The sequence below is a fragment of the Cydia splendana genome, chromosome 4 (genome assembly GCF_910591565.1).
Source record: "Cydia splendana chromosome 4, ilCydSple1.2, whole genome shotgun sequence".
Classification (NCBI taxonomy): Eukaryota; Metazoa; Arthropoda; class Insecta; order Lepidoptera; family Tortricidae; genus Cydia; species Cydia splendana.
Window position 1 is genome coordinate 8,573,566 of NC_085963.1, and position 18,787 is coordinate 8,592,352.

The window sequence follows — 18,787 nt, forward strand, 5'->3', positions numbered from 1 at the left end:
GGATACCTTCTTATTATGTTAGGTGATATTAATAATTAATAAACGTGCTCGTTTTTTTTCACAAGTTTTTACAAAGCTTCCAAAGAGCGACGCTTTTAACCGACCATGTTGCGTAGGTAATACAGTAGACCTCATGCTTCTTCAATAAGTTTCACGAATTGTCTACGTGTTAAATGTACCTTTGGGCGAGAAGTAGGTAAATAAAATTGAGTACATAACTTTATATCGGTATATTTTTCTATAATATAATAATTATAATGTCAAATATTAATATCAATAACACTTGTACAAACTTTAAAAATTATATAAATACGAAAAGTATCACCAGGAACTTTGTGCCTCACCAATATTAAATAAGAATAAATTTAGCTGTCATCATCATTACTGGGATGATACAAGTAAGGACTACTCACGTAGCACCGACCACTGCCGGCCGGCACTCGGTCAACTGATTCTTTACATGAAGGGTACACGGAAAGAACATGTCTAGTCCATTTTTTTGAAAAATGAGATTTTAATCTCAAAATGTAGAGCTCTCAATGAACTATTAGTAATAACTTCGGTTACCTGTGTTTTTTCTTACTTTAAAAACACCTATTCACGAAATTAATATGGTTAATTATGTATGTACATCGTTCCTTTCAAACCGCGATAACTTAAAATGTTGTCAGAGTGACTATTAGACATGTTCTTTCCGTGTACCCTTCACATATGCCCATGCCATACGCGTTTGCTCATGTGTTGACCGGGATGGGGAAACTCGTCAAAATTGCGTAGAAGAAACAGTTTCAAAATCTGCGATCTGTAACTGCTGACTAAATAAAATATTAATTACTCAGTGCTCGTGCTGGCACGGTGTTGCGTAAGACATCCTTATCTAAATAAACCTAAGTCATTATAATACTTAATCTCAATATCATACCCACCGACCAAGATAATCGCTGCAAACTGGAGTACCGTAAAATGGGGTGAGTAGGTGCAAAACTGACATTCAAACCTCGATAACATTTTATTTTTACATATGCAAACTGAATGGTGTATATAATAAGTGTTCCGGACATTTGTATTTTAGTTTTTATTAGGTAAGTATATAGTTCCATTTCATAACTTTGATCATAAACAGGAAATCTCACCTCACCCCGTAGTCCCTCGTATGTGGGGTTGGGTTTTCATACAAAGGTGATTTTGGAAGATTGTTGGATCGATTTTTTTTATTATGAGTATTACTATAGCTCCATTTTAAACTGGAATACATTATTTTTGTAGCAGTAGCCTTAAAATCCCATCTCACCCCCCTTTTATCCCTGGTCTCCCCATTCATAACCCAACTCTCCCCGCGAACCCCACTCACCCCATTTTACGGTACACGAATTTTGATAATAATTTTGTTTGCTAAAATATTATGTTTTCATAGGAATCAGAATCATAGTAGAAAAAAATGCTACCCAAAATAAAAAATAATTTGAGAACTATAGTCGAACCAAACTAGAGTGGGACCAAGAAAAGTCTGCAGCGGATTTGATAGCCCACGCAGTGCACGTGTTATTTATACGTCATAATGTCATAGAATTTTGACGTTTAAAATAACACGTGCACTGCGTGGGCTATCAAATCCGCTGCAGACTTTTTTTGGTCTGACTCTACCTTCACACTGACTTTGACGTGTCAGGGTGTGGAAGTGTCAAATTTTAGTCATAGAAATTATTAATTTGCAAAATCTGAGCCTGGTTGGTCCGACTCGACATTTCGAAAGGTTGACACGCTTAGTGTTCCCTTTTTAATGCGTTTGGGGAATGAATAGGTATATCTTGATCTTCTGTTTGTGGACCAAAAGAAATATGTCCAAGTCTGCCGTCTCCCCATTATTCTGACTTATCAGTTTTTAGTCCACCGCTTGGTAGTGGAGGCGGAGGCACATTAGGTATAGCGGGGTCCTTCGACGCATAGTTGAGGAGGTTTAGGTCACTTGGCTCGGAGGGAGGCGCGTCTACACTTTGCGCAGGTGCGGGCGCTGGCGCTGATGGCACAGCCCTGGCGGGAACCAGCGCAGGACCTTGCGGTACCAACGTATTCCCCAATGGTCTATACAAAGGCGGCAAATTTGCGTACGGGTTAAAGCTAAACGGATCATACGGGTCGTAGAATCTGAAGCCAGAGTACGTGTACGGGTAGGTGAATGGGCCGACTTGCGTGGATCCATTATAAGCTGGATTAATACGTCCCAATGGCAAAACATGAGAAGGTAAGCCGAATTCATTTAGCGGTATGGGGGATTCTGTGTTCGGAGGGAGCGGCGGCGCGGGCGTCGGTTTGTCGCTGTCCGATTCAGGCTGCGGCTCAGGTGGCGGAATCTCGCTGGAGGGAGTTTTGTCCTCGGAGGGAGCTTCTGCAGGCTTCGGGGGTGACTCTGGTGATGGAGCAGGAGGTGCAGGTGCTGGCTGCCCCTTAGGAGATGGCGCAGGAACCGGAATCAAACCCTGAAATTACACGAAGAAATAGTTATACAAAAACATTCAAATTGTACAAAATTTGCGTTCAATTGTCATCTTACGGTTCTTTTGTTTATACAATAACAACAAAATAATTACACATGTATATTAATATTCTATTCATTCAAAGGCTCCTTTACGACTTAACTTTATTGCCAAAAGTCTGGAAGATGGCAGGCGGTTTCAACAAATCACTTATAAGAAAAAAAATATTGATCCCTTAAGTTATGGCACTGATGACTCGGTGTACTTCAGAATTCCAGTTAGGTACTACTTTGTAAGCCATGTCAGTGATAACATACATTACTGATAGGGTAGTCCCCATACACGAAAGGCGAGTACGGGAAGCCGAAGGGGTCGTGTAGCACCGGCTGATACACCGGGTAGGCTTTGCTGGGTTCCAGATTCTGATTGGACGTGATGAGCGCGTTGTACACCTTCGGCACTCGGCCCGGAGCCGGCGCCGGTGCTGCGCATGCTGCCCCGAGCAGCAACACGAGCTGAAATGTAAAACAACAATTAGTGTTTTCTGATGTTTGGGATATCCGAAATTTAATTTAATTTAATAACATTGGGTAATATTTGATTTCATAGTGCAATCGCTACTTGGTAATATAACTACCCTACTACTATTACTACAAGCGCAAAAAACTTGTTTTACAACCTACATTGTGCCATTTTCAACCAAAAGGGATATTGTCGGTTGTCAATAAGGTGCTATTTTCATATAGCTTCAATTTGAAATCAACCTTATCGACAACCGACATTGTGGTACCTTTTGTTTGAAAACGTCACTAATGGACCTAATGGTGGACAACGTAAAGCATCAAAAGATCCTTTGTACCTATGGAATGGTCTTTCTTATGGAATTAGCAGAAAATAAAAGAAGTGATTTTTTATGAAAATAAATAATATATAAATATTATATGACAATTTTACACAGATCGACCTAGTCCCACAGTAAGCTCAATAAGGTTTGTGTTGTGGGTGCTAGAACTACTAGACGACGATATATATATTAACACATATATACAAATACTTATATACATAGATAACATCCATAACTCAGGAACAGATATTTGTGAAAAACACACAAATAAACGCCCTTACCAGGATTCGAACCCGGGACCTCCTGCTTCGTAGGCAGGGTCACTACCGAATGGGGTGCTACGGACAGGAAACCTCCTAGAGTGCCGAGTCTTTTGTCATTCCTCTTGATCAGTTGATCCGGGGGAAAGGTAAGGATCTTGCACGGTGCGCCCCGGGGGCAACGGTAAGTAATCTCTTGGCTTTCAAGTAATTCCTTACCGGTGCTGCCAATGTCCTGTCGTGGGGGGGTTGAGGGGGTTCCGCACAGGGTGTCCTCTCAATGAGGCAGAGTTCACCCGAGTGTGTGCTGGAAGGGGGGCCTTCGGGCCGGGCGCCTTCGGGCGCGTGAGGGCACAGGAATGCCGCTGACCTGTATAAAACTGCGGTCTCCGTAACTGTCTAGGCAGAGGGCCTATCATGACGGCCCGGGGGGTTGCCACTGCTGGCCGGCGCCGGCGTGGTGGCCACGAAGATGACCACCTCTATAAAAAAATCGCTAAATCGCTAAGACAACCTGAGGGGGTGGAACCCGGGGTTTTCCATCTCCTCCCGGCGTGGAGGTTATCATGAGGGACCAGTGTATGGTGTCGCCCTGCATACTACCTTCGAGAGGGGGAGCTTCGGCTCCAGGGCCTTCGGGTCCAAGGAGGGGACAGCCTCGGCTGTCGGCAGCAGGCGGTGTTCGCGGTGGAATGCTTACGCGTTCGTGTCACCACCACCAGTGCTGCGAGACGGGCATATCGTGGAGGGTTTAGTCGGTATTTGGCCCCTTGGCCACGAGTCCGACATATCCGTCCTAGTTCCCCGGCTAGGCGGATTGCCTAAATGCATTACTCCACGTAAAAAAAAGGGTCACTACCGACTAGGCTAGGAGGCCGTTAAAATACCTTTAGGTACGCCTAGTTCTTTAGGTAATTTTAACATTACTATGATCAAAACAGTCTTCTGTAGTTAAGTTTTAGGACTTAATTCGTATGCCTAAGTACTACCTACCTAATAATCACCTGCCTGTGCATAAAGTAAAACGCTAGGTTGTTTAAACTGTTTTGCTTAACCATCTTCAATTATACCAATAAGTGCAGTATTAACTGGGTTTTTCTACCATACACGACTATCGTGATTGGTATAAGTTAGTCTATGCTGGTAAATACTTTTAGCCTATAATTTTCCCTGGTTATGATGGAAACTAGTTTATTGAATCTCATTAAATGCGTACAGCAATTAGGATTTGCCTTGAACACAGCGTCAACGATTATATTGCCCGTCAAGAAATAACACCTACCTACGAGCCACGTGCATTTGTACTGTAATCAGAATAGATAACGTACACTTAATAATTCATATTTTAAATCTAAATAATATTACGAATCACATTGAATGGCAGGCAGCAACATATTTAGAATACCCAGGATACATTGTCTGTGAGAATACCTATTACTTATGCTATTTTTTGCCCAAAGCAAATGAGACCGCTGACTGCTGCCTTTCAACTAAAATTATTTTTTATTTGACTTTAAAAGTAATATTGGAATTTTATTTAAATAACACAAATTAACACATTTACACACTGTAATTAATTTGTCAAATCCGTCCGTCCGACTCGGATCTCTCTCCCTTTTGCCTAAAAGTTGAGGGCCTATGTCATACACTAAACCGTTTCGCGTCAGCGCCCCAGCATATCACCGTTTTTAAATATAGCTTAATCATTTTCTTTTCGGTTTTAAACAAACGCTTTTAAAATAATGTGCCGAAAAAAGAAGAGCCGTGAAATGTATTTAGGCTCCCTTACATTCCAGGACTCGTCTCTTTCCGCACAGACTCTAACGGAGGGTTTCGTACACTCAAATTCAAAAGTTTTGCAGGTCCTGTTTAAAAGTTAGATGGAGGGGGGGGGGGGGTCTATCAAATGATGTTGATTCTAAATGTTAACTTCGAAACTAAGTAACTAACTTACTACTTCGATAAAAGATACACCTATGTACCGAGTAAAATGGCTGTGGCATACTGCCATAGGGACAGATAGACGGACGGACGAACAGATGTAGGCACCTGACATGACATGACGAAACTATAAGGGTCCGTAAAAAACGTTTTGTTTGTTTGGAAACTGCGCTTAACATTTGTAAGTCTTTAAACGCTGAAGTTTAACTCCGGTGTGTTATTTAATTAATATTTCATTTTTAACAGGTGTATCGTACCACACCCAGTAGGTCAGAGGTTAGTTAGGTATATTTCACTTCAACTTGTTTTGTGCTAAAACATAATAACTTCTATGGTTTAAAAGAAGGTGCTTAAATTATGGCCTAAGTATGTTTAAATAATTACCTATAAAGCTGTTACCTATATTAAGGTTTTTTATCATGATAATACCATTGCAATACCAAGTCGGTTCTAGTATTCAAACCAGTAAAACGTAATAAATAATAACATTAAAAAAACATAAGTTTCAAATTAATTATTAGGTATTTATTTTATCATTTTTATCACACACAAGTTGTATCTATTTACTTGTACTTAGTTACTTGCATTTAAAGTATCTACTGTTAGAGTGACAGACAGAACAGGTGGAGTTGAATAAAAGCTTGTAAAACCGAGCATTGTTATAAATAATTCATAAATTACGTATTGCATATGGAGCAACACCTGTAAATAAATATTTATATTTTTGCATACCCTACAATCATACCATAGATGTAGACTACGTGGGTATGCATTTTATTATTTAACTAATCGAATAAATAAACGTATTTACTGACATGAGATTTACCAGCCTACATGCCCTAACAACCGTATGTTACATCGGAACACCAATTTGAACATTTCGGTACTTTATTGCGCGAGAACACCGTAAATAATGTATAACTTTTGGAATGTAGATAATGTCATGTAGGTATGTGGGTAGTTTATAGTTACGAATAAAGGATGACTCACGCTAGACCGGGCCTGGGCTAGGCCGGAGCTTCTGGTGCTTCGTTTTCTATGGAAAGCACCACATGATCACCTATCAGACGTCATATCTAGAAAATTAAGACATGTCGGACGCCTCGGCCGGGCAGGGCCCGTGTTCTCATGGAGCGTGTTTCATTCCTGCTAGTCCTAATATAGATAGTCAAGCAAATCTTGTCAGTAGAAAAAGGCGCGAAATTCAAATTTTCTATGGGACGATATCCTTTCGCGCCTAAATTTTTCAAATTTGCCGCCTTTTTCTACTGACAAGATCTGCTTGACCCAGTATATTTCCAAAATATATTACAATAAATATTTTATACGGTTGTTACGCGTGGTGGCGCAATATTGTTGACCTGTTTTCTATTGTGAATATTATTACTTGGTTTTCAGAGCGTGCACGCTTTTGTTGTCAGGAAGCTAATTTGATTATAATTTAATCACTTAATTCGATGACCTTATTGCCAATATGTGGGATCGGTATAACAAACAAACTTTACTGTTGCAAGTAAGTACACAGGGAAGTAATATTTACACATTGTTAGCAAATCCTTAGCTCTTATTATTTTCTAAGACCTATCAAATTTCCTTAATTGATTTTACGCAAAACAAAATCACTAATATTTACATGTACGCAGTGGCCCCTAAACACATATTTTTATACATTTTAACTTTTACTTACATATAGTTACTACTTAAATTGTAGCTCATAAAATACACGTACGTTCCAGTGGTAAGTTAAGTGGGACTTACGTCATATTTTTATAGAAATTTGACATTAGAGCAGAGTTAGCTTTATCGAACTCTATATATTAAGGGTTCCGTTTTTGCCATTTTGGCTACGGAACGCTAAAAACGAAATCAAATTCAATTTGAATTTCTCATTTTCATCTTAAAAAGGGACCACAGTGCCGGTTAGCGATAAGACCGAGTTCTATTGCATCTTCACGGTTGTAGCGCCTTGACACTTGACAATAAGTTAGTAGGTATTTGTGCTGTTTGATTTTTTTTAATGATAATACATCACTAATACTTTTTGTTTTCCACATTTACAGACTGGTATACATATCTAATAAAGTATCAAATATTTCATTGATTCCATATTTGTAATTGTTTTTTTGAAATTTTGGTTATTTTTATTGCTTGTGAAAATTTGACATGTAAAAGTGGCTGTGGCCTATTGCAGAAACAAAAAAAAATTGCCCGTCATTCGGCTGCTCACATTATTGCCAACTCTTATAATACTGAACCTCGTCATCGTATGAATGATACATTGAGGCTTTTTTGTTCTGCGTTCCATTTCTTAGACCTTGAGGGTGCGGCCAAGGCACGTCATTGTCTGTCGACTTCCGGATCGCAGTCGGACACGACCTGCGACTTATTCGGTCACCAAGATTCGAAACGTGCAGTTAAAGGGTTAAAACTCCACAAAATCAGTTTTTCTTGATATCTTTTGCAATCGAAACGTCGAATGAAATTTGAAATGAGGGGATCATGTGGTCACATTGCGATAAGTATATAGAAACAGCAATTATTGACCATCTTTCGTCAAGCGTAGGTACAAACAGGTTTTTCGCAACTAAGTAAAGAATAGGGTTCTTAATAACTTGTAAGTACCATATGAATTAATGACATCAGTAAACTGATTACAATACTACGTAAAGGTACCTGCGACACCCGCGTGTATGTGTGTAGACAATAATGAGCCACGCCAACATTAAAAAAAACTAGTCCAGATTAATGGTCCACCCACAGACGCAGATAATCAGGTTAGAACTCATGTAGCCTAGTTAGGCGTATGGTTCCAAGGATTAAAATATTGTCATGCCAATTACTGACTGACTAACGTTAATAATTATTATCTCGAAGTAATAATAACTAGGTACCCAATGAAACTGAATGTTAATTTATGCAAATATTGTCACATATGTACTTAGAGATGGCATAAGAAACGGCAAAGTATAAGATATATAAGTACCTTTAGGTAGGGATAATTTCAAATAATACACGCCTGCAAACATCAGTTTAAGGATGACTCATGCTAGACCGGGCCGGGCCCGGGCCGAGCCGTCCGATAGGTACGTCATTTTCTATGACGGCTGATGATCTGTGACCACGTGATGCTTTCCATAGAATACGAAGCGCCTCATCCTTTACTCGATTTTGCTCTGAATACTCGTATCTATAGCGAAATTTAATAGGCAATGCACAATTGCACATAAATATAGGAATGTACGGATTGTACAGGGTTGAGTGTATAGGAAGGGCAATATGTAGAAACTCTTTAAATTTATCAACAGATGCTATTTGAAGAAGAAGAAGAAAGAAGAGGGAGATAAAAAATGTTTTCAGGACGATTACATCTTTCATCTTTCTCACTGTGCTTTATTTAAAGGCAGAAGCATATCATATCATATTTATTCATCAACAATACAAGATTGTGTTTCAAACGCACATAAAATACAATTACAATAAAATACAATAGAAAAAACAACATTTGAAAATAATATAACAACAATAGTAAGCACTAGTAACATATTTTAGCCATTATACATTCACAGTAAGTATACATAATGAGATCAAAATATAAGGCATTTATGAACTACTTATACAAAGCTTATACACTAACTAAACTAAATCAGTATCAAATAACTCATCCAAGCTATAAAAGCACCCTCTTAACAAATATTGCTTCAGTTTTTGCTTAGTATAAAGCTTCTGCCTTTAAATAAAGCACAGTGAGAAGGTAGTCCTTAATACCACTGATGAAAACTTACACAGTTTTATTGAATAAAAACTTTTTACAAAAAAAAGCAAACCGACTTCAAAAAGGATGAAATAAAATATTATCCTTTTTGAAGTCTATGCGTTACCAACTGATATGTTTGAAGTCGGTGCCAAGCCAAATTTTGAAGCATACCATGATTTTGGTGCGATTCGATAAGGATGTCCCTACGTTGGATTGCCTTACACGACGACAATGAACATGCTTTCTGTAGGTACAGTCGACGTTAAAAATATGTTTACACTTTTCGCCTTGTAACAAAGGTGTATGGTGCAAAAGTGTAAACATATCTTTGACGTCGATTGTATCTAAGAACACACCTCAGAACACACGATCAAACCTTCTTGGCGCAGTCTGTACCATGTTTGTCGGCACATTAGTGGAAATCCAATGCATTTTTTTTCCGTCGTATTTTTTAAAGAGCATTTCTTACTAATGCTCGAACAGTCATAGCACGCAAGTGTGAGATTGGGACTGAGTAATTTCCCGTCCCTTATCCAGAGGACTACATTTCAAAATATAAAACAAGTATTATATTAGTACAGTTCTAATGGGATTTATAGCCATAAAGCTGATTATTTTTGACTGGTATTGTTACTACTTGGCTTGGCACCGACTTCAAACATATCAGTTGGTAACGCATAGACTTCAAAAAGGATAATATTTTATTTCATCCTTTTTGAAGTCGGTTTGCTTTTTTTTGTAAAAAGTTTTTATTTTTCCATTTTTAGTTTTAACGCATTGTTAAGAGCGCGACGCATGAATGAAAAACAAGATCATGTTTAACACTAAATTCGTGTACCTATTTCGTTAATAAATATGTAATCAGGAATTTTCTCGAGTCCGTCTGGGAAATTATAATTCCTGTCACTACTACACTAAATCCATCCTCCGCCCCGCCACTGACCCAATCCCTCAACGCCCCGATCACTCAACCTCACAGCGCATCAACCCCTGATCCAGGAACCCCTCGACCCTGAACCAGAAATTTTCTCGAGTCCGTCTAGGAAATTATAATTCCTGTCAGCTAAATCCATCCGCCCGCCCCGCCACTGACCCAATCCCTCAGCCCCACGATCACTCAACCTCACAGCACATCAACCCCTGATCCAGGAACCCCTCGATCCTGAACCAGCAACCCTTCAACCGCCATTCCCCGACCCCTTAATCCCTGACCCCTTAACTCCTAACCCTAATCCCCGATCAGTAGCCTTACCAGCTTACCACGAGTTTGACATTGATATATTCGCTAGCATGTTTGTAACTTGCTTCCTATGCATCTCGCTCGTACTAACCTTAGTGTGAGCGAGATGCATAATAAGTTACATTTAGATGCATCTTGTTAGGGAATAACGACTTGTTAGCGAATGTGTCAATGTCAAACTCGTGGTAAGGCTACAGTTGCAGTACATCAAATTGGTGGTTTTCGGAAGCAAATGCTCGAGTTACTTTAGAAAACCCCGAAATCACTTAACACGTGCCTTTAAAAATTGAGGAGTTCCCTCAATTCCTCATGGATTCCATCATCAGACCAGAACCAAAAATAATACGGAAACACCTTGGAGGTAACTTCTTCCAAACAAAAAAAGAATTACTCAAATCGGATCACAGGTGCCAGAGTAATCGCTGAACATATTTACATTTAAAGAAATCATCATCATTATCATCATCATCAGGTCTACTTCATCAAATTAGTGGTTTTCGAGAGAAAATGCTCGAGTTGCTTAAGAAAACGCCCAAAACACCATGCATGTGCCTTTAAAAATTGAGGAGTTCCCTCAATTCCTCATGGATCCCATCATCAGAACAGAACCAAATTAAAATGGGACCAACTCGGAGGTAGCTCCTTTCAAACAAAAAAAGAATTACTCAAATCGGACTACGGATGTCGGAGTAATCGGTGAACGTACATAGAAAAAAAATAAAAAAAATAAAAATAGCCACAACCGAATACAGAACCTCCTCCTTCTATGAAATTGAAGTCGGTTAAAAAGTGACCACTAGATGGAGACCTAACGAATAGATGTATTTAATTACTAGCGATGTAAATAACGGCCGCATTGGCCACGCAATGTGTCTAGTTTGAGGTTTCGCAACATGGCATGTGAAACCAGCGGTCGTGGGTGCAGTAAAACACATTGTCAGGAGATAATATCTGTGTCCTAACAATTTGAGACACATTAACCTACATGTTGATGAACTTGAAGCTTTGCACAAGGTGTTGACTTTGTCACGTAATTAATTGGTCTATTGTTTTGACTAATTTGACAATGACAGCGTTTACACGGTGACTTTGGCACAATTTTGGCGAAAAACAATAGTAACTAAACCACGGGCGTAGCCAGGTTTTAGTATCGGGGGGGGGGTTCAGGTTCAAGAAAATAAAACGACTAAAAGTACATAAAATAACCCTTACACAAGAAAAATATTAGAGACTAGCTGTGCCCGCGGCTCCGCCCGCGTGGAATTCTGTCCGTGTCAGTAAGCGGCTAATTTCTAATCCTAATTTCTCTCCCTCTCCCCTGGAGGCGGAACTTGAAGTAAAGTTGACAGATGGATATGCTAGAGGACAGTGGACCAGATAAAATATTTTAGGTACCACTAAATAAAACTACACTCCAAAATCAATAGTTTTTTTCGCCCTTATTATAATTTTACACGTGATTTTAACATTTTTAACGACAGAGTAGGTGTATATCGGACGATACAGTAAGGTATACGCACGCGAGCGAAAGCGAAGCGGCCTGCCTGGCTAGAGCGCCACTCACCGTGGTCTTCTTCAGACTCCTGAGGAAGAACGCGTGCCGTTTGTAAAGCCCCCTCCAGACTATGCGCGTGAATCGCGGGCGAAGCCGCGAACGCAAGTGTGGAGTCGATTTTCGCAGACAGCGAAATCGACTCCACACTTGCGTTCGCGGCTTCGCCCGCGATTCACGCGCATAGTCTGGAGGGGGCTTAACCTCAATGCGTTGCGAGACTTTCGCGAATGATTCGATTTTTTTCGGGAAGGCATGGAAATGTGTATAAAATGCGAGTCCCAAATCGTTTGACTCCGCAAACGACCAGTGCCGGATTAAGATATTTTGATGCCCTAAGCATGTCTAGACCATGATGCCCCCTCTCCCTAGGGTCATCAAGATTACATTGAATTTTTTTGGTAAATTGAGTGACGTTCATTGTCGCATTACAGCTGAGAATGGAAATCAGTCATATCATTTTATCACGAAAATGGACAGTGCCGCAGCAGTAACTTTGCAACAGAGTATCTAACTATGCGCGTGAATCGCGGGCGAAGCCGCGAACGCAAGTGTGGAGTCGATTTTCGCAGACAGCGAAATCGACTCCACACTCGCGTTCAATGCTGCTGTAGTCGCCATATCTTAGAATGTAATTGAAAACGCGAGCGGAGCGAGCGCGAAAATTTTTCGATATAAAAACGCAATTTGATAGACAGTTGTATATTTTTACTTTTTAGTATGGAAATCAGTCACATAATTTTATCACGAAAATTGACAGTGCTGCAGCAGTAACGTAGCAACAGAGTAATGCTGCTGCAGTCGCCACCCGAAAGTCACCTTTGTCATATCTTAGAAAGTAATTGAAAATGCGAGCGAAGCGAGCGCGAAAATTTTTCGATATAAAAAACGCAATTTGATAGACAGTTGTACATTTTTACTTTTAGTATGGAAATCAGTCACATAATTTTATCACGAAAATTGACAGTGCTGCAGCAGTAACGTAGCAACAGAGTAATGCTGCTGCAGTCGCCACCCGAATGTCACCTTTGTCATATCTTAGAAAGTAATTGAAAACGCGAGCGAAGCGAGCGCGAAAATTTATCGATATAAAAAACGCAATTTGATAGACAGTTTTACATTTTTACTTTTAGTATGGAAATCAGACACATCATTTTATCACGAAAATTGACAGTGCTGCAGCAGTAACATTGCAACAGAATAATGCTGCTGCAGTCGCCACCCGAATGTCACCTTTATCATATCTTAGAAAGTAATTGATGCGATACGATAATCGACGATGGCGGAGAAATCCAAAATCCAAACCACCTTATACTATAGGTAATAGTTAGTAATCAATGAAATATGCCGCACGCCTGTTCTTATTTTAATTCTATGAATGTTAATATTCTGAACTTTTCGGGGGGGGTTTGAACCCCCAAACCCCCCCCCCCCCCTGGCTACGCCCGTGAACTAAACTAATGATTAACCATATTAATTTTGTATTAAGCAGACGCGTCTGCAAACGATACCACAATGCTTAGAAATAAAGGAAAAATGGAAAATCTAACTATGTCTGTCACTGTGACGGGGTCGGAGGTGCTAGTACTGTTTATCCCCCATAATTTGATTTTACTTGATGACAACCGAACGATACTTTATAACCAGACGTCGTACATTTTATAGCATTTTCGGTGCAACGGAGAGGTGTTAACGGAATTGGTATAAACAATTTCCACCCTAATGATTAATTAGCGTCGTCAATATTAACCTTAATTTACCATTTCAGTTGGAATTATCAATACTGATTCCGTTAACACCACTCCGATGCACCAAAAATGATATATACGGTGTCTGTTTATAACAGAGGATTCGGTGAGAGCCAAAATATCAATTCAGGGTTCGATTAATTAATCTGACACATTACCCAAGAATATGTTTTAGGGGAAAGCTCAATATCGCAAAATTAAGTTTAGGCCTTAAACTTTTTAAAACGAATTACTCAATGCGGGCTGACATTGATTAATGAGCAACTAATAAAAATCCTTACCTACCTGTTTATGTAGGACATCATTTGTATAACTTAACTATAGCTTGAGAGTTCCTTTGATGCTGTTTTTACGCTTCTCGATCTGTACCTAATTGTATAAATAGTGCTATTCCATTATTGTGTCCCAACACAAACGTCTCCTACTCCATGACCAATTGAAATGCCAAGGCCTCATGCCGGCCTCATCGAACTGTCCATAGTTCGATGGACTCTGGCTAGCAGCTATACATTACCGAATATCTTCAATACTCTACTTATTTAAAATGTACCTGTGACTGCCGCAGAAACTAGGGTCATTCATTGTGCAGATGTCGTTATTAGTTCATTATTAATTATAGAGTGATGTTCTGATGTTACATATTATTGAGTTATAGAAATAAGAGCTAGCACTTTCCCATAGAATTAGTATACTTAATGTAGAATATAGAATTAGTATACCTACTTACTGACTTACCTTCTAAATTTTTAAATATATTTAGACCCTTCAAAGAATGATCGTTTCATGATGAAATGATTTTAAATTTATGTAGGATGACTACATAATCTATTTCTACGATTACCGACTGATTCGTTTTAAACTAAACCTCATGTTAACACACTATGAAAGGTTAGACCATAGAAGGCCTGTTAATTGATTTGCCATAAAATGTTTACTTACGTAATTCAAATCACGCAGTTTGTCCACATTACAAACGCATTCCTCTTAAGGTATTGCATAGCACATCATATGCTAAAGATGTCACAAGACAAGGTTCAAGCAAAATTCTGCTTAAATGGGCAATAACTTATAAAGAAAAAAAAACCATTTAATCGTATTCCAATGAAACCTGCCAGTCAGTATAAGAAAGATAAATGGTGTAACATTTACAACGAGGCCTGTGCATCATTGTGCATTCTCAGTTAAGGCTGAGGTCGCTGACCCTGCGCTTGCACAGCCTGCGCAGACTATTGAGCTGCATCTAAAAGCACGAAGTTCCCTATTATACGACGGCATTTTTTTTCCTTTCTTATACAGTAGAACCCGCTTAAGACGATTCTGAGGGGACCTAGCAAAAAAAGCGTCTTAAACGGGAAATCGTATTAAACGTGAAATATAACTAGTATTATTTCATGTAAAAACACCGCAGCGGTGATAATGTGAGAATGAGTGTAGGTAGGTATAAGTTCACACGCGGTTAAATAATCTAGGAACATTAACGATAGGCTGAACTAGAAAGTCGTGGAGTAACTAATAACTGCAAATGAAAATCTGGGAGCGATAGCTTGCACTCCATAACCGGTCCATAACCGTCAAGCAGATGGCATAGCATTCTCACGCCGATAAGATATTAGACAAAACAAAAAACCTAAGGTAGGTAATAAACACATTAAAAAATATTGGCTTACGGCGTATTGCATAACAATACGACCGTTCGACGGTTATGTCAATATCACAAACATGCAGATGGTGTGTAACGGGAATTTTAGATGGCGTATTAAGTGGGACGCGAGTCGTATTAACCGTGAAAAAATGTACGAAAACAGGCCTAAAGTTGCAGGGACCGGCGTATAATGGCGTATTATGCGGGAAATCGTATTAAACGTGATCGTATTAAGCGGGTTCTACTGTACTTAAATATAAGTTCTACTTGAGATTTTCTTCTCGATACCTTTACGTACTAATAAATGATTGTTTCGGTTTATAAATATTTAGCTCCATTTTCTAAATCCATATAGGTAAGGTTTTCTTTAAGCACACATTTATATCTACTACCACTGGAACAAGAAATACTAAAAATAACTTTTATTAAACTGTGATTTTTCCACTCTTCATTAATTAAAGTCGTAATAAAGAGATGAACATGTAATTTTCACGTTATTAAAAAAATCACTTTAATGCATACCCTGGCTAAATGGGTAGGTAAATATAGCATATTGTTGCAAACAAAATAATTCGGATTCAAAATCAAATTAAGCAATAAATATACTGATTTTATCTATTATGCTGCTTTGCGCGGTCAAGCAAACGTGTAAAATGTATTTAAGATTGTCACTGACACATTGATTATTGACACCGCGGTAAGATTACACGTTATATCCACTGTTACAGACAATAGAGCATAAAAAGCCATCAGACATACTGTAGAAAAAACAGAAGCGGAAAGAATGTTTTGTCACTAGTTTTATTATGCTTATTTTGTTGCGGTGCTAGAACGCTGGCGTTTCAGGCATGTATCGTAGTGTTGATTGGCTAAATAATTTTGAAATTATGTCTGTCACATGTGCAAAACGATTGGAGCATTGTCTAGTGTATTGGTACATTTTTGTAACGTAAGTCCATGCATGGCTAATACCCGACAGTTCATACCTACTAGTATTTGCCAAGATGCTTGTTGAAAACATATACCATCCGCATATGTCAAGAAGTTGTTAGTAAAAAGCTAACTTTGTGGATACCGTAAAATGGAGGAGTAGGTTTCGCGGGGAAAGGTGGGTTATGAATGGGGAGAGAAGGTTTGAGAGGGGGGTGAGAAGGGATTTTAAGGCTACTGCTACAAAAATAATGTATTCCAATTTAAAATGGAGCTATAGTAATACGCATAGTAAAAAAAAATCGATCCAACAATCTTCCAAAATCACCTTTGTATGAAAACCCCTCTCACCCCAAATACGAGGCACTACGGGGTGAGGTGGGTTTTCCTCTTTATCGTCAAAGTTATGAAATAGAACTACCCAAAATAAAATAAAAACTAAAATACAGACGTCCGGAACACTTATTATATACACCATTCAGTTTTCACATGTAAAAATAAAATGTTATCGAGGTTTGAATTTCAGTGTTGACCCTACTCACCCCATTTTACGGTATGTATGACTATTTGCTCGGCTTCTCGAGTGTAACAATTATTTACATATGCTGTTCAGTAAACAAGAAACCACTATAGATTTTCTGCCGCGATATTAGTCTGCTTTAAGTTATGAATATTTTTCATTTAAACCTTATTAAAACAAATAAGAAACAAAACCTTAGCCAAAGATAATCTTGTTGTTGATTTATAAACAGTAAATGTAATACATATTTATTTAAATTTTATTGCATATAAATAGTATAAACACGTACCTAAAGATATAGGGCATTGTCTCCTATTTTGCAATATTTCTTTATAAGTTCAATTATTACGATTTCATTAGGAAGCGTACGAGACCTAAGATCAATAAGTAAAAGTTATTCCTAGAACTAAAATAATCTAGATATCTTGTATATTATGTTACGGGCAACTTGGTAAGTCCGGTGACTATGAATAATGCCCGGTCTGTATGCATAATGCCCGCAGCAAGTGGGCAATTAGTTAAAACTGCATGATTATTCACTTTGACCACAGATGAGTTTATAGTGTAGGTTTAGCTTAGGTAAGAACTGCAACCCCTCACAGAAATGAAAAAAATAGTAAAAACATCGGAACCTGGTAAATATTATTATGGAGCAAAATAATAGAAGTTGGGACATGATAAGACATAATTATTATTTTAGTCCATTCTGGCCATTTGATTTTCTGTCTGAATAAAGGATGACTCACGTTAGACCGGGCCGTGGCCACGGAGCTTCCGGAGCTTCATTTTCTATGAAAAGCACCACGTGATCACCGATCAGCCGTCATAGATAATGACATGTCGGACGCCTCGGTCCGGGCACGGCCCGGTCTAGCGTGAGTCAACCTTAACCTTTTGCTTGGATTTTATTTCAAGGCACATGTTTTAAGGGGCACTATTGCTACTATAGAAAATCACATGAAATTAAAACAAGAAATCCCGAGTAAATAACTTGTAGAATAAAAGTTTATAATAAAGCTAGTTACTCACATGCAGAAGCAGAGAGAGCCGCGTCATGTTGCGCGCGCGCCGGCGAGTGGTTGTCGAATGGCTCTCGGAGCGCCCGCGCAGTGCAGCTCGCGCGTTGCTGGAAGAGCCTTGGACTTATCGAAGCACAAGTTATAAGCTGCATTGTACACGGCGCTAATTACATAATTTGAGTATCTTTATTATTTTGTCTAAAATAATTAAATATATGTTATAAACGTTAATCCTTTAAAACAATATTTAATTCAGTACCTAGTAGAAGTAGGTAGTAATGTTATTTTTGCACAGGGGGCCGATTTTTGAAATTCGACCGCTCGATTTCGTGTATTTCGTTCAATAATATCTCCACTACTAGGCATTTAAATTCTACTAATAGAATTGAAAACGAGTGATCAATACCACTCGATTCCAAATTTCTATCGCTCGTATTTCAAAAATTAGCATTTCGCCGTTTTTCACTGATTTTCGAGTGACGAAATCGAGCGATCGAATTTCAAAAATCGCCCCCCTGTAAATATTTTTACACCAAATAATAATAATCACTCGTATTATATTCTTATTATTGCATCATGTTTGCGGTTGAAGATTGTACGGAATTAACCGTTGATGTTGACTTTCATACATTGACGTGTAACCTTAAATAAAAATTGTGGGCGATAGGTGTGTACATAACAGTAAGTAGCCCAACCCAAAATAAGCATCTCCGTCGCCATCTGCATAGAAAAGTAGATAATGTTAGGCAACTGACTGTACTTAAATAGTAGTAGTAGTAATTAGAGATGCCACGAATATTCGGCAACTATTCGATATTCGGCCTATTCGGCCACTTTGCCGAATATTCGGTATTCGACCGATT

At 38.8% G+C, this 18,787-nt stretch overlaps 1 protein-coding gene across 1 annotated transcript; it reads right to left on the bottom strand.

The window, feature by feature from the left end:
- Positions 1–206: 206 nt before the first annotated feature.
- On the bottom strand, positions 207–18,052 carry LOC134789796 (uncharacterized). Its single transcript, XM_063760444.1, has 3 exons — positions 17,935–18,052; positions 2,792–2,989; positions 207–2,477 (listed from the first exon to the last, which is right to left on the bottom strand). Exons 1-3 carry the CDS (start codon positions 17,959–17,961, stop codon positions 1,863–1,865), a joined length of 840 nt encoding a protein of 279 aa, XP_063616514.1. The 5' UTR covers positions 17,962–18,052; the 3' UTR covers positions 207–1,862.
- Positions 18,053–18,787: the final 735 nt, after the last annotated feature.

What these genes read in the sequence shown, in the direction of transcription:
- LOC134789796 (XM_063760444.1), bottom strand. Translation starts at nt 17,961, where the DNA reads ATGACGCGGCTCTCTCTGCTTCTGCAT. An exon ending in GGCTCTCTCTGCTTCTGCAT is followed by an intron (nt 2,990 to 17,934) that starts GTGAGTAACTAG and finishes TTTACATTTCAG; the next exon opens with CTCGTGTTGCTGCTCGGGGC. An exon ending in GGGACTACCCTATCAGTAAT is followed by an intron (nt 2,478 to 2,791) that starts GTATGTTATCAC and finishes GTGTAATTTCAG; the next exon opens with GGTTTGATTCCGGTTCCTGC.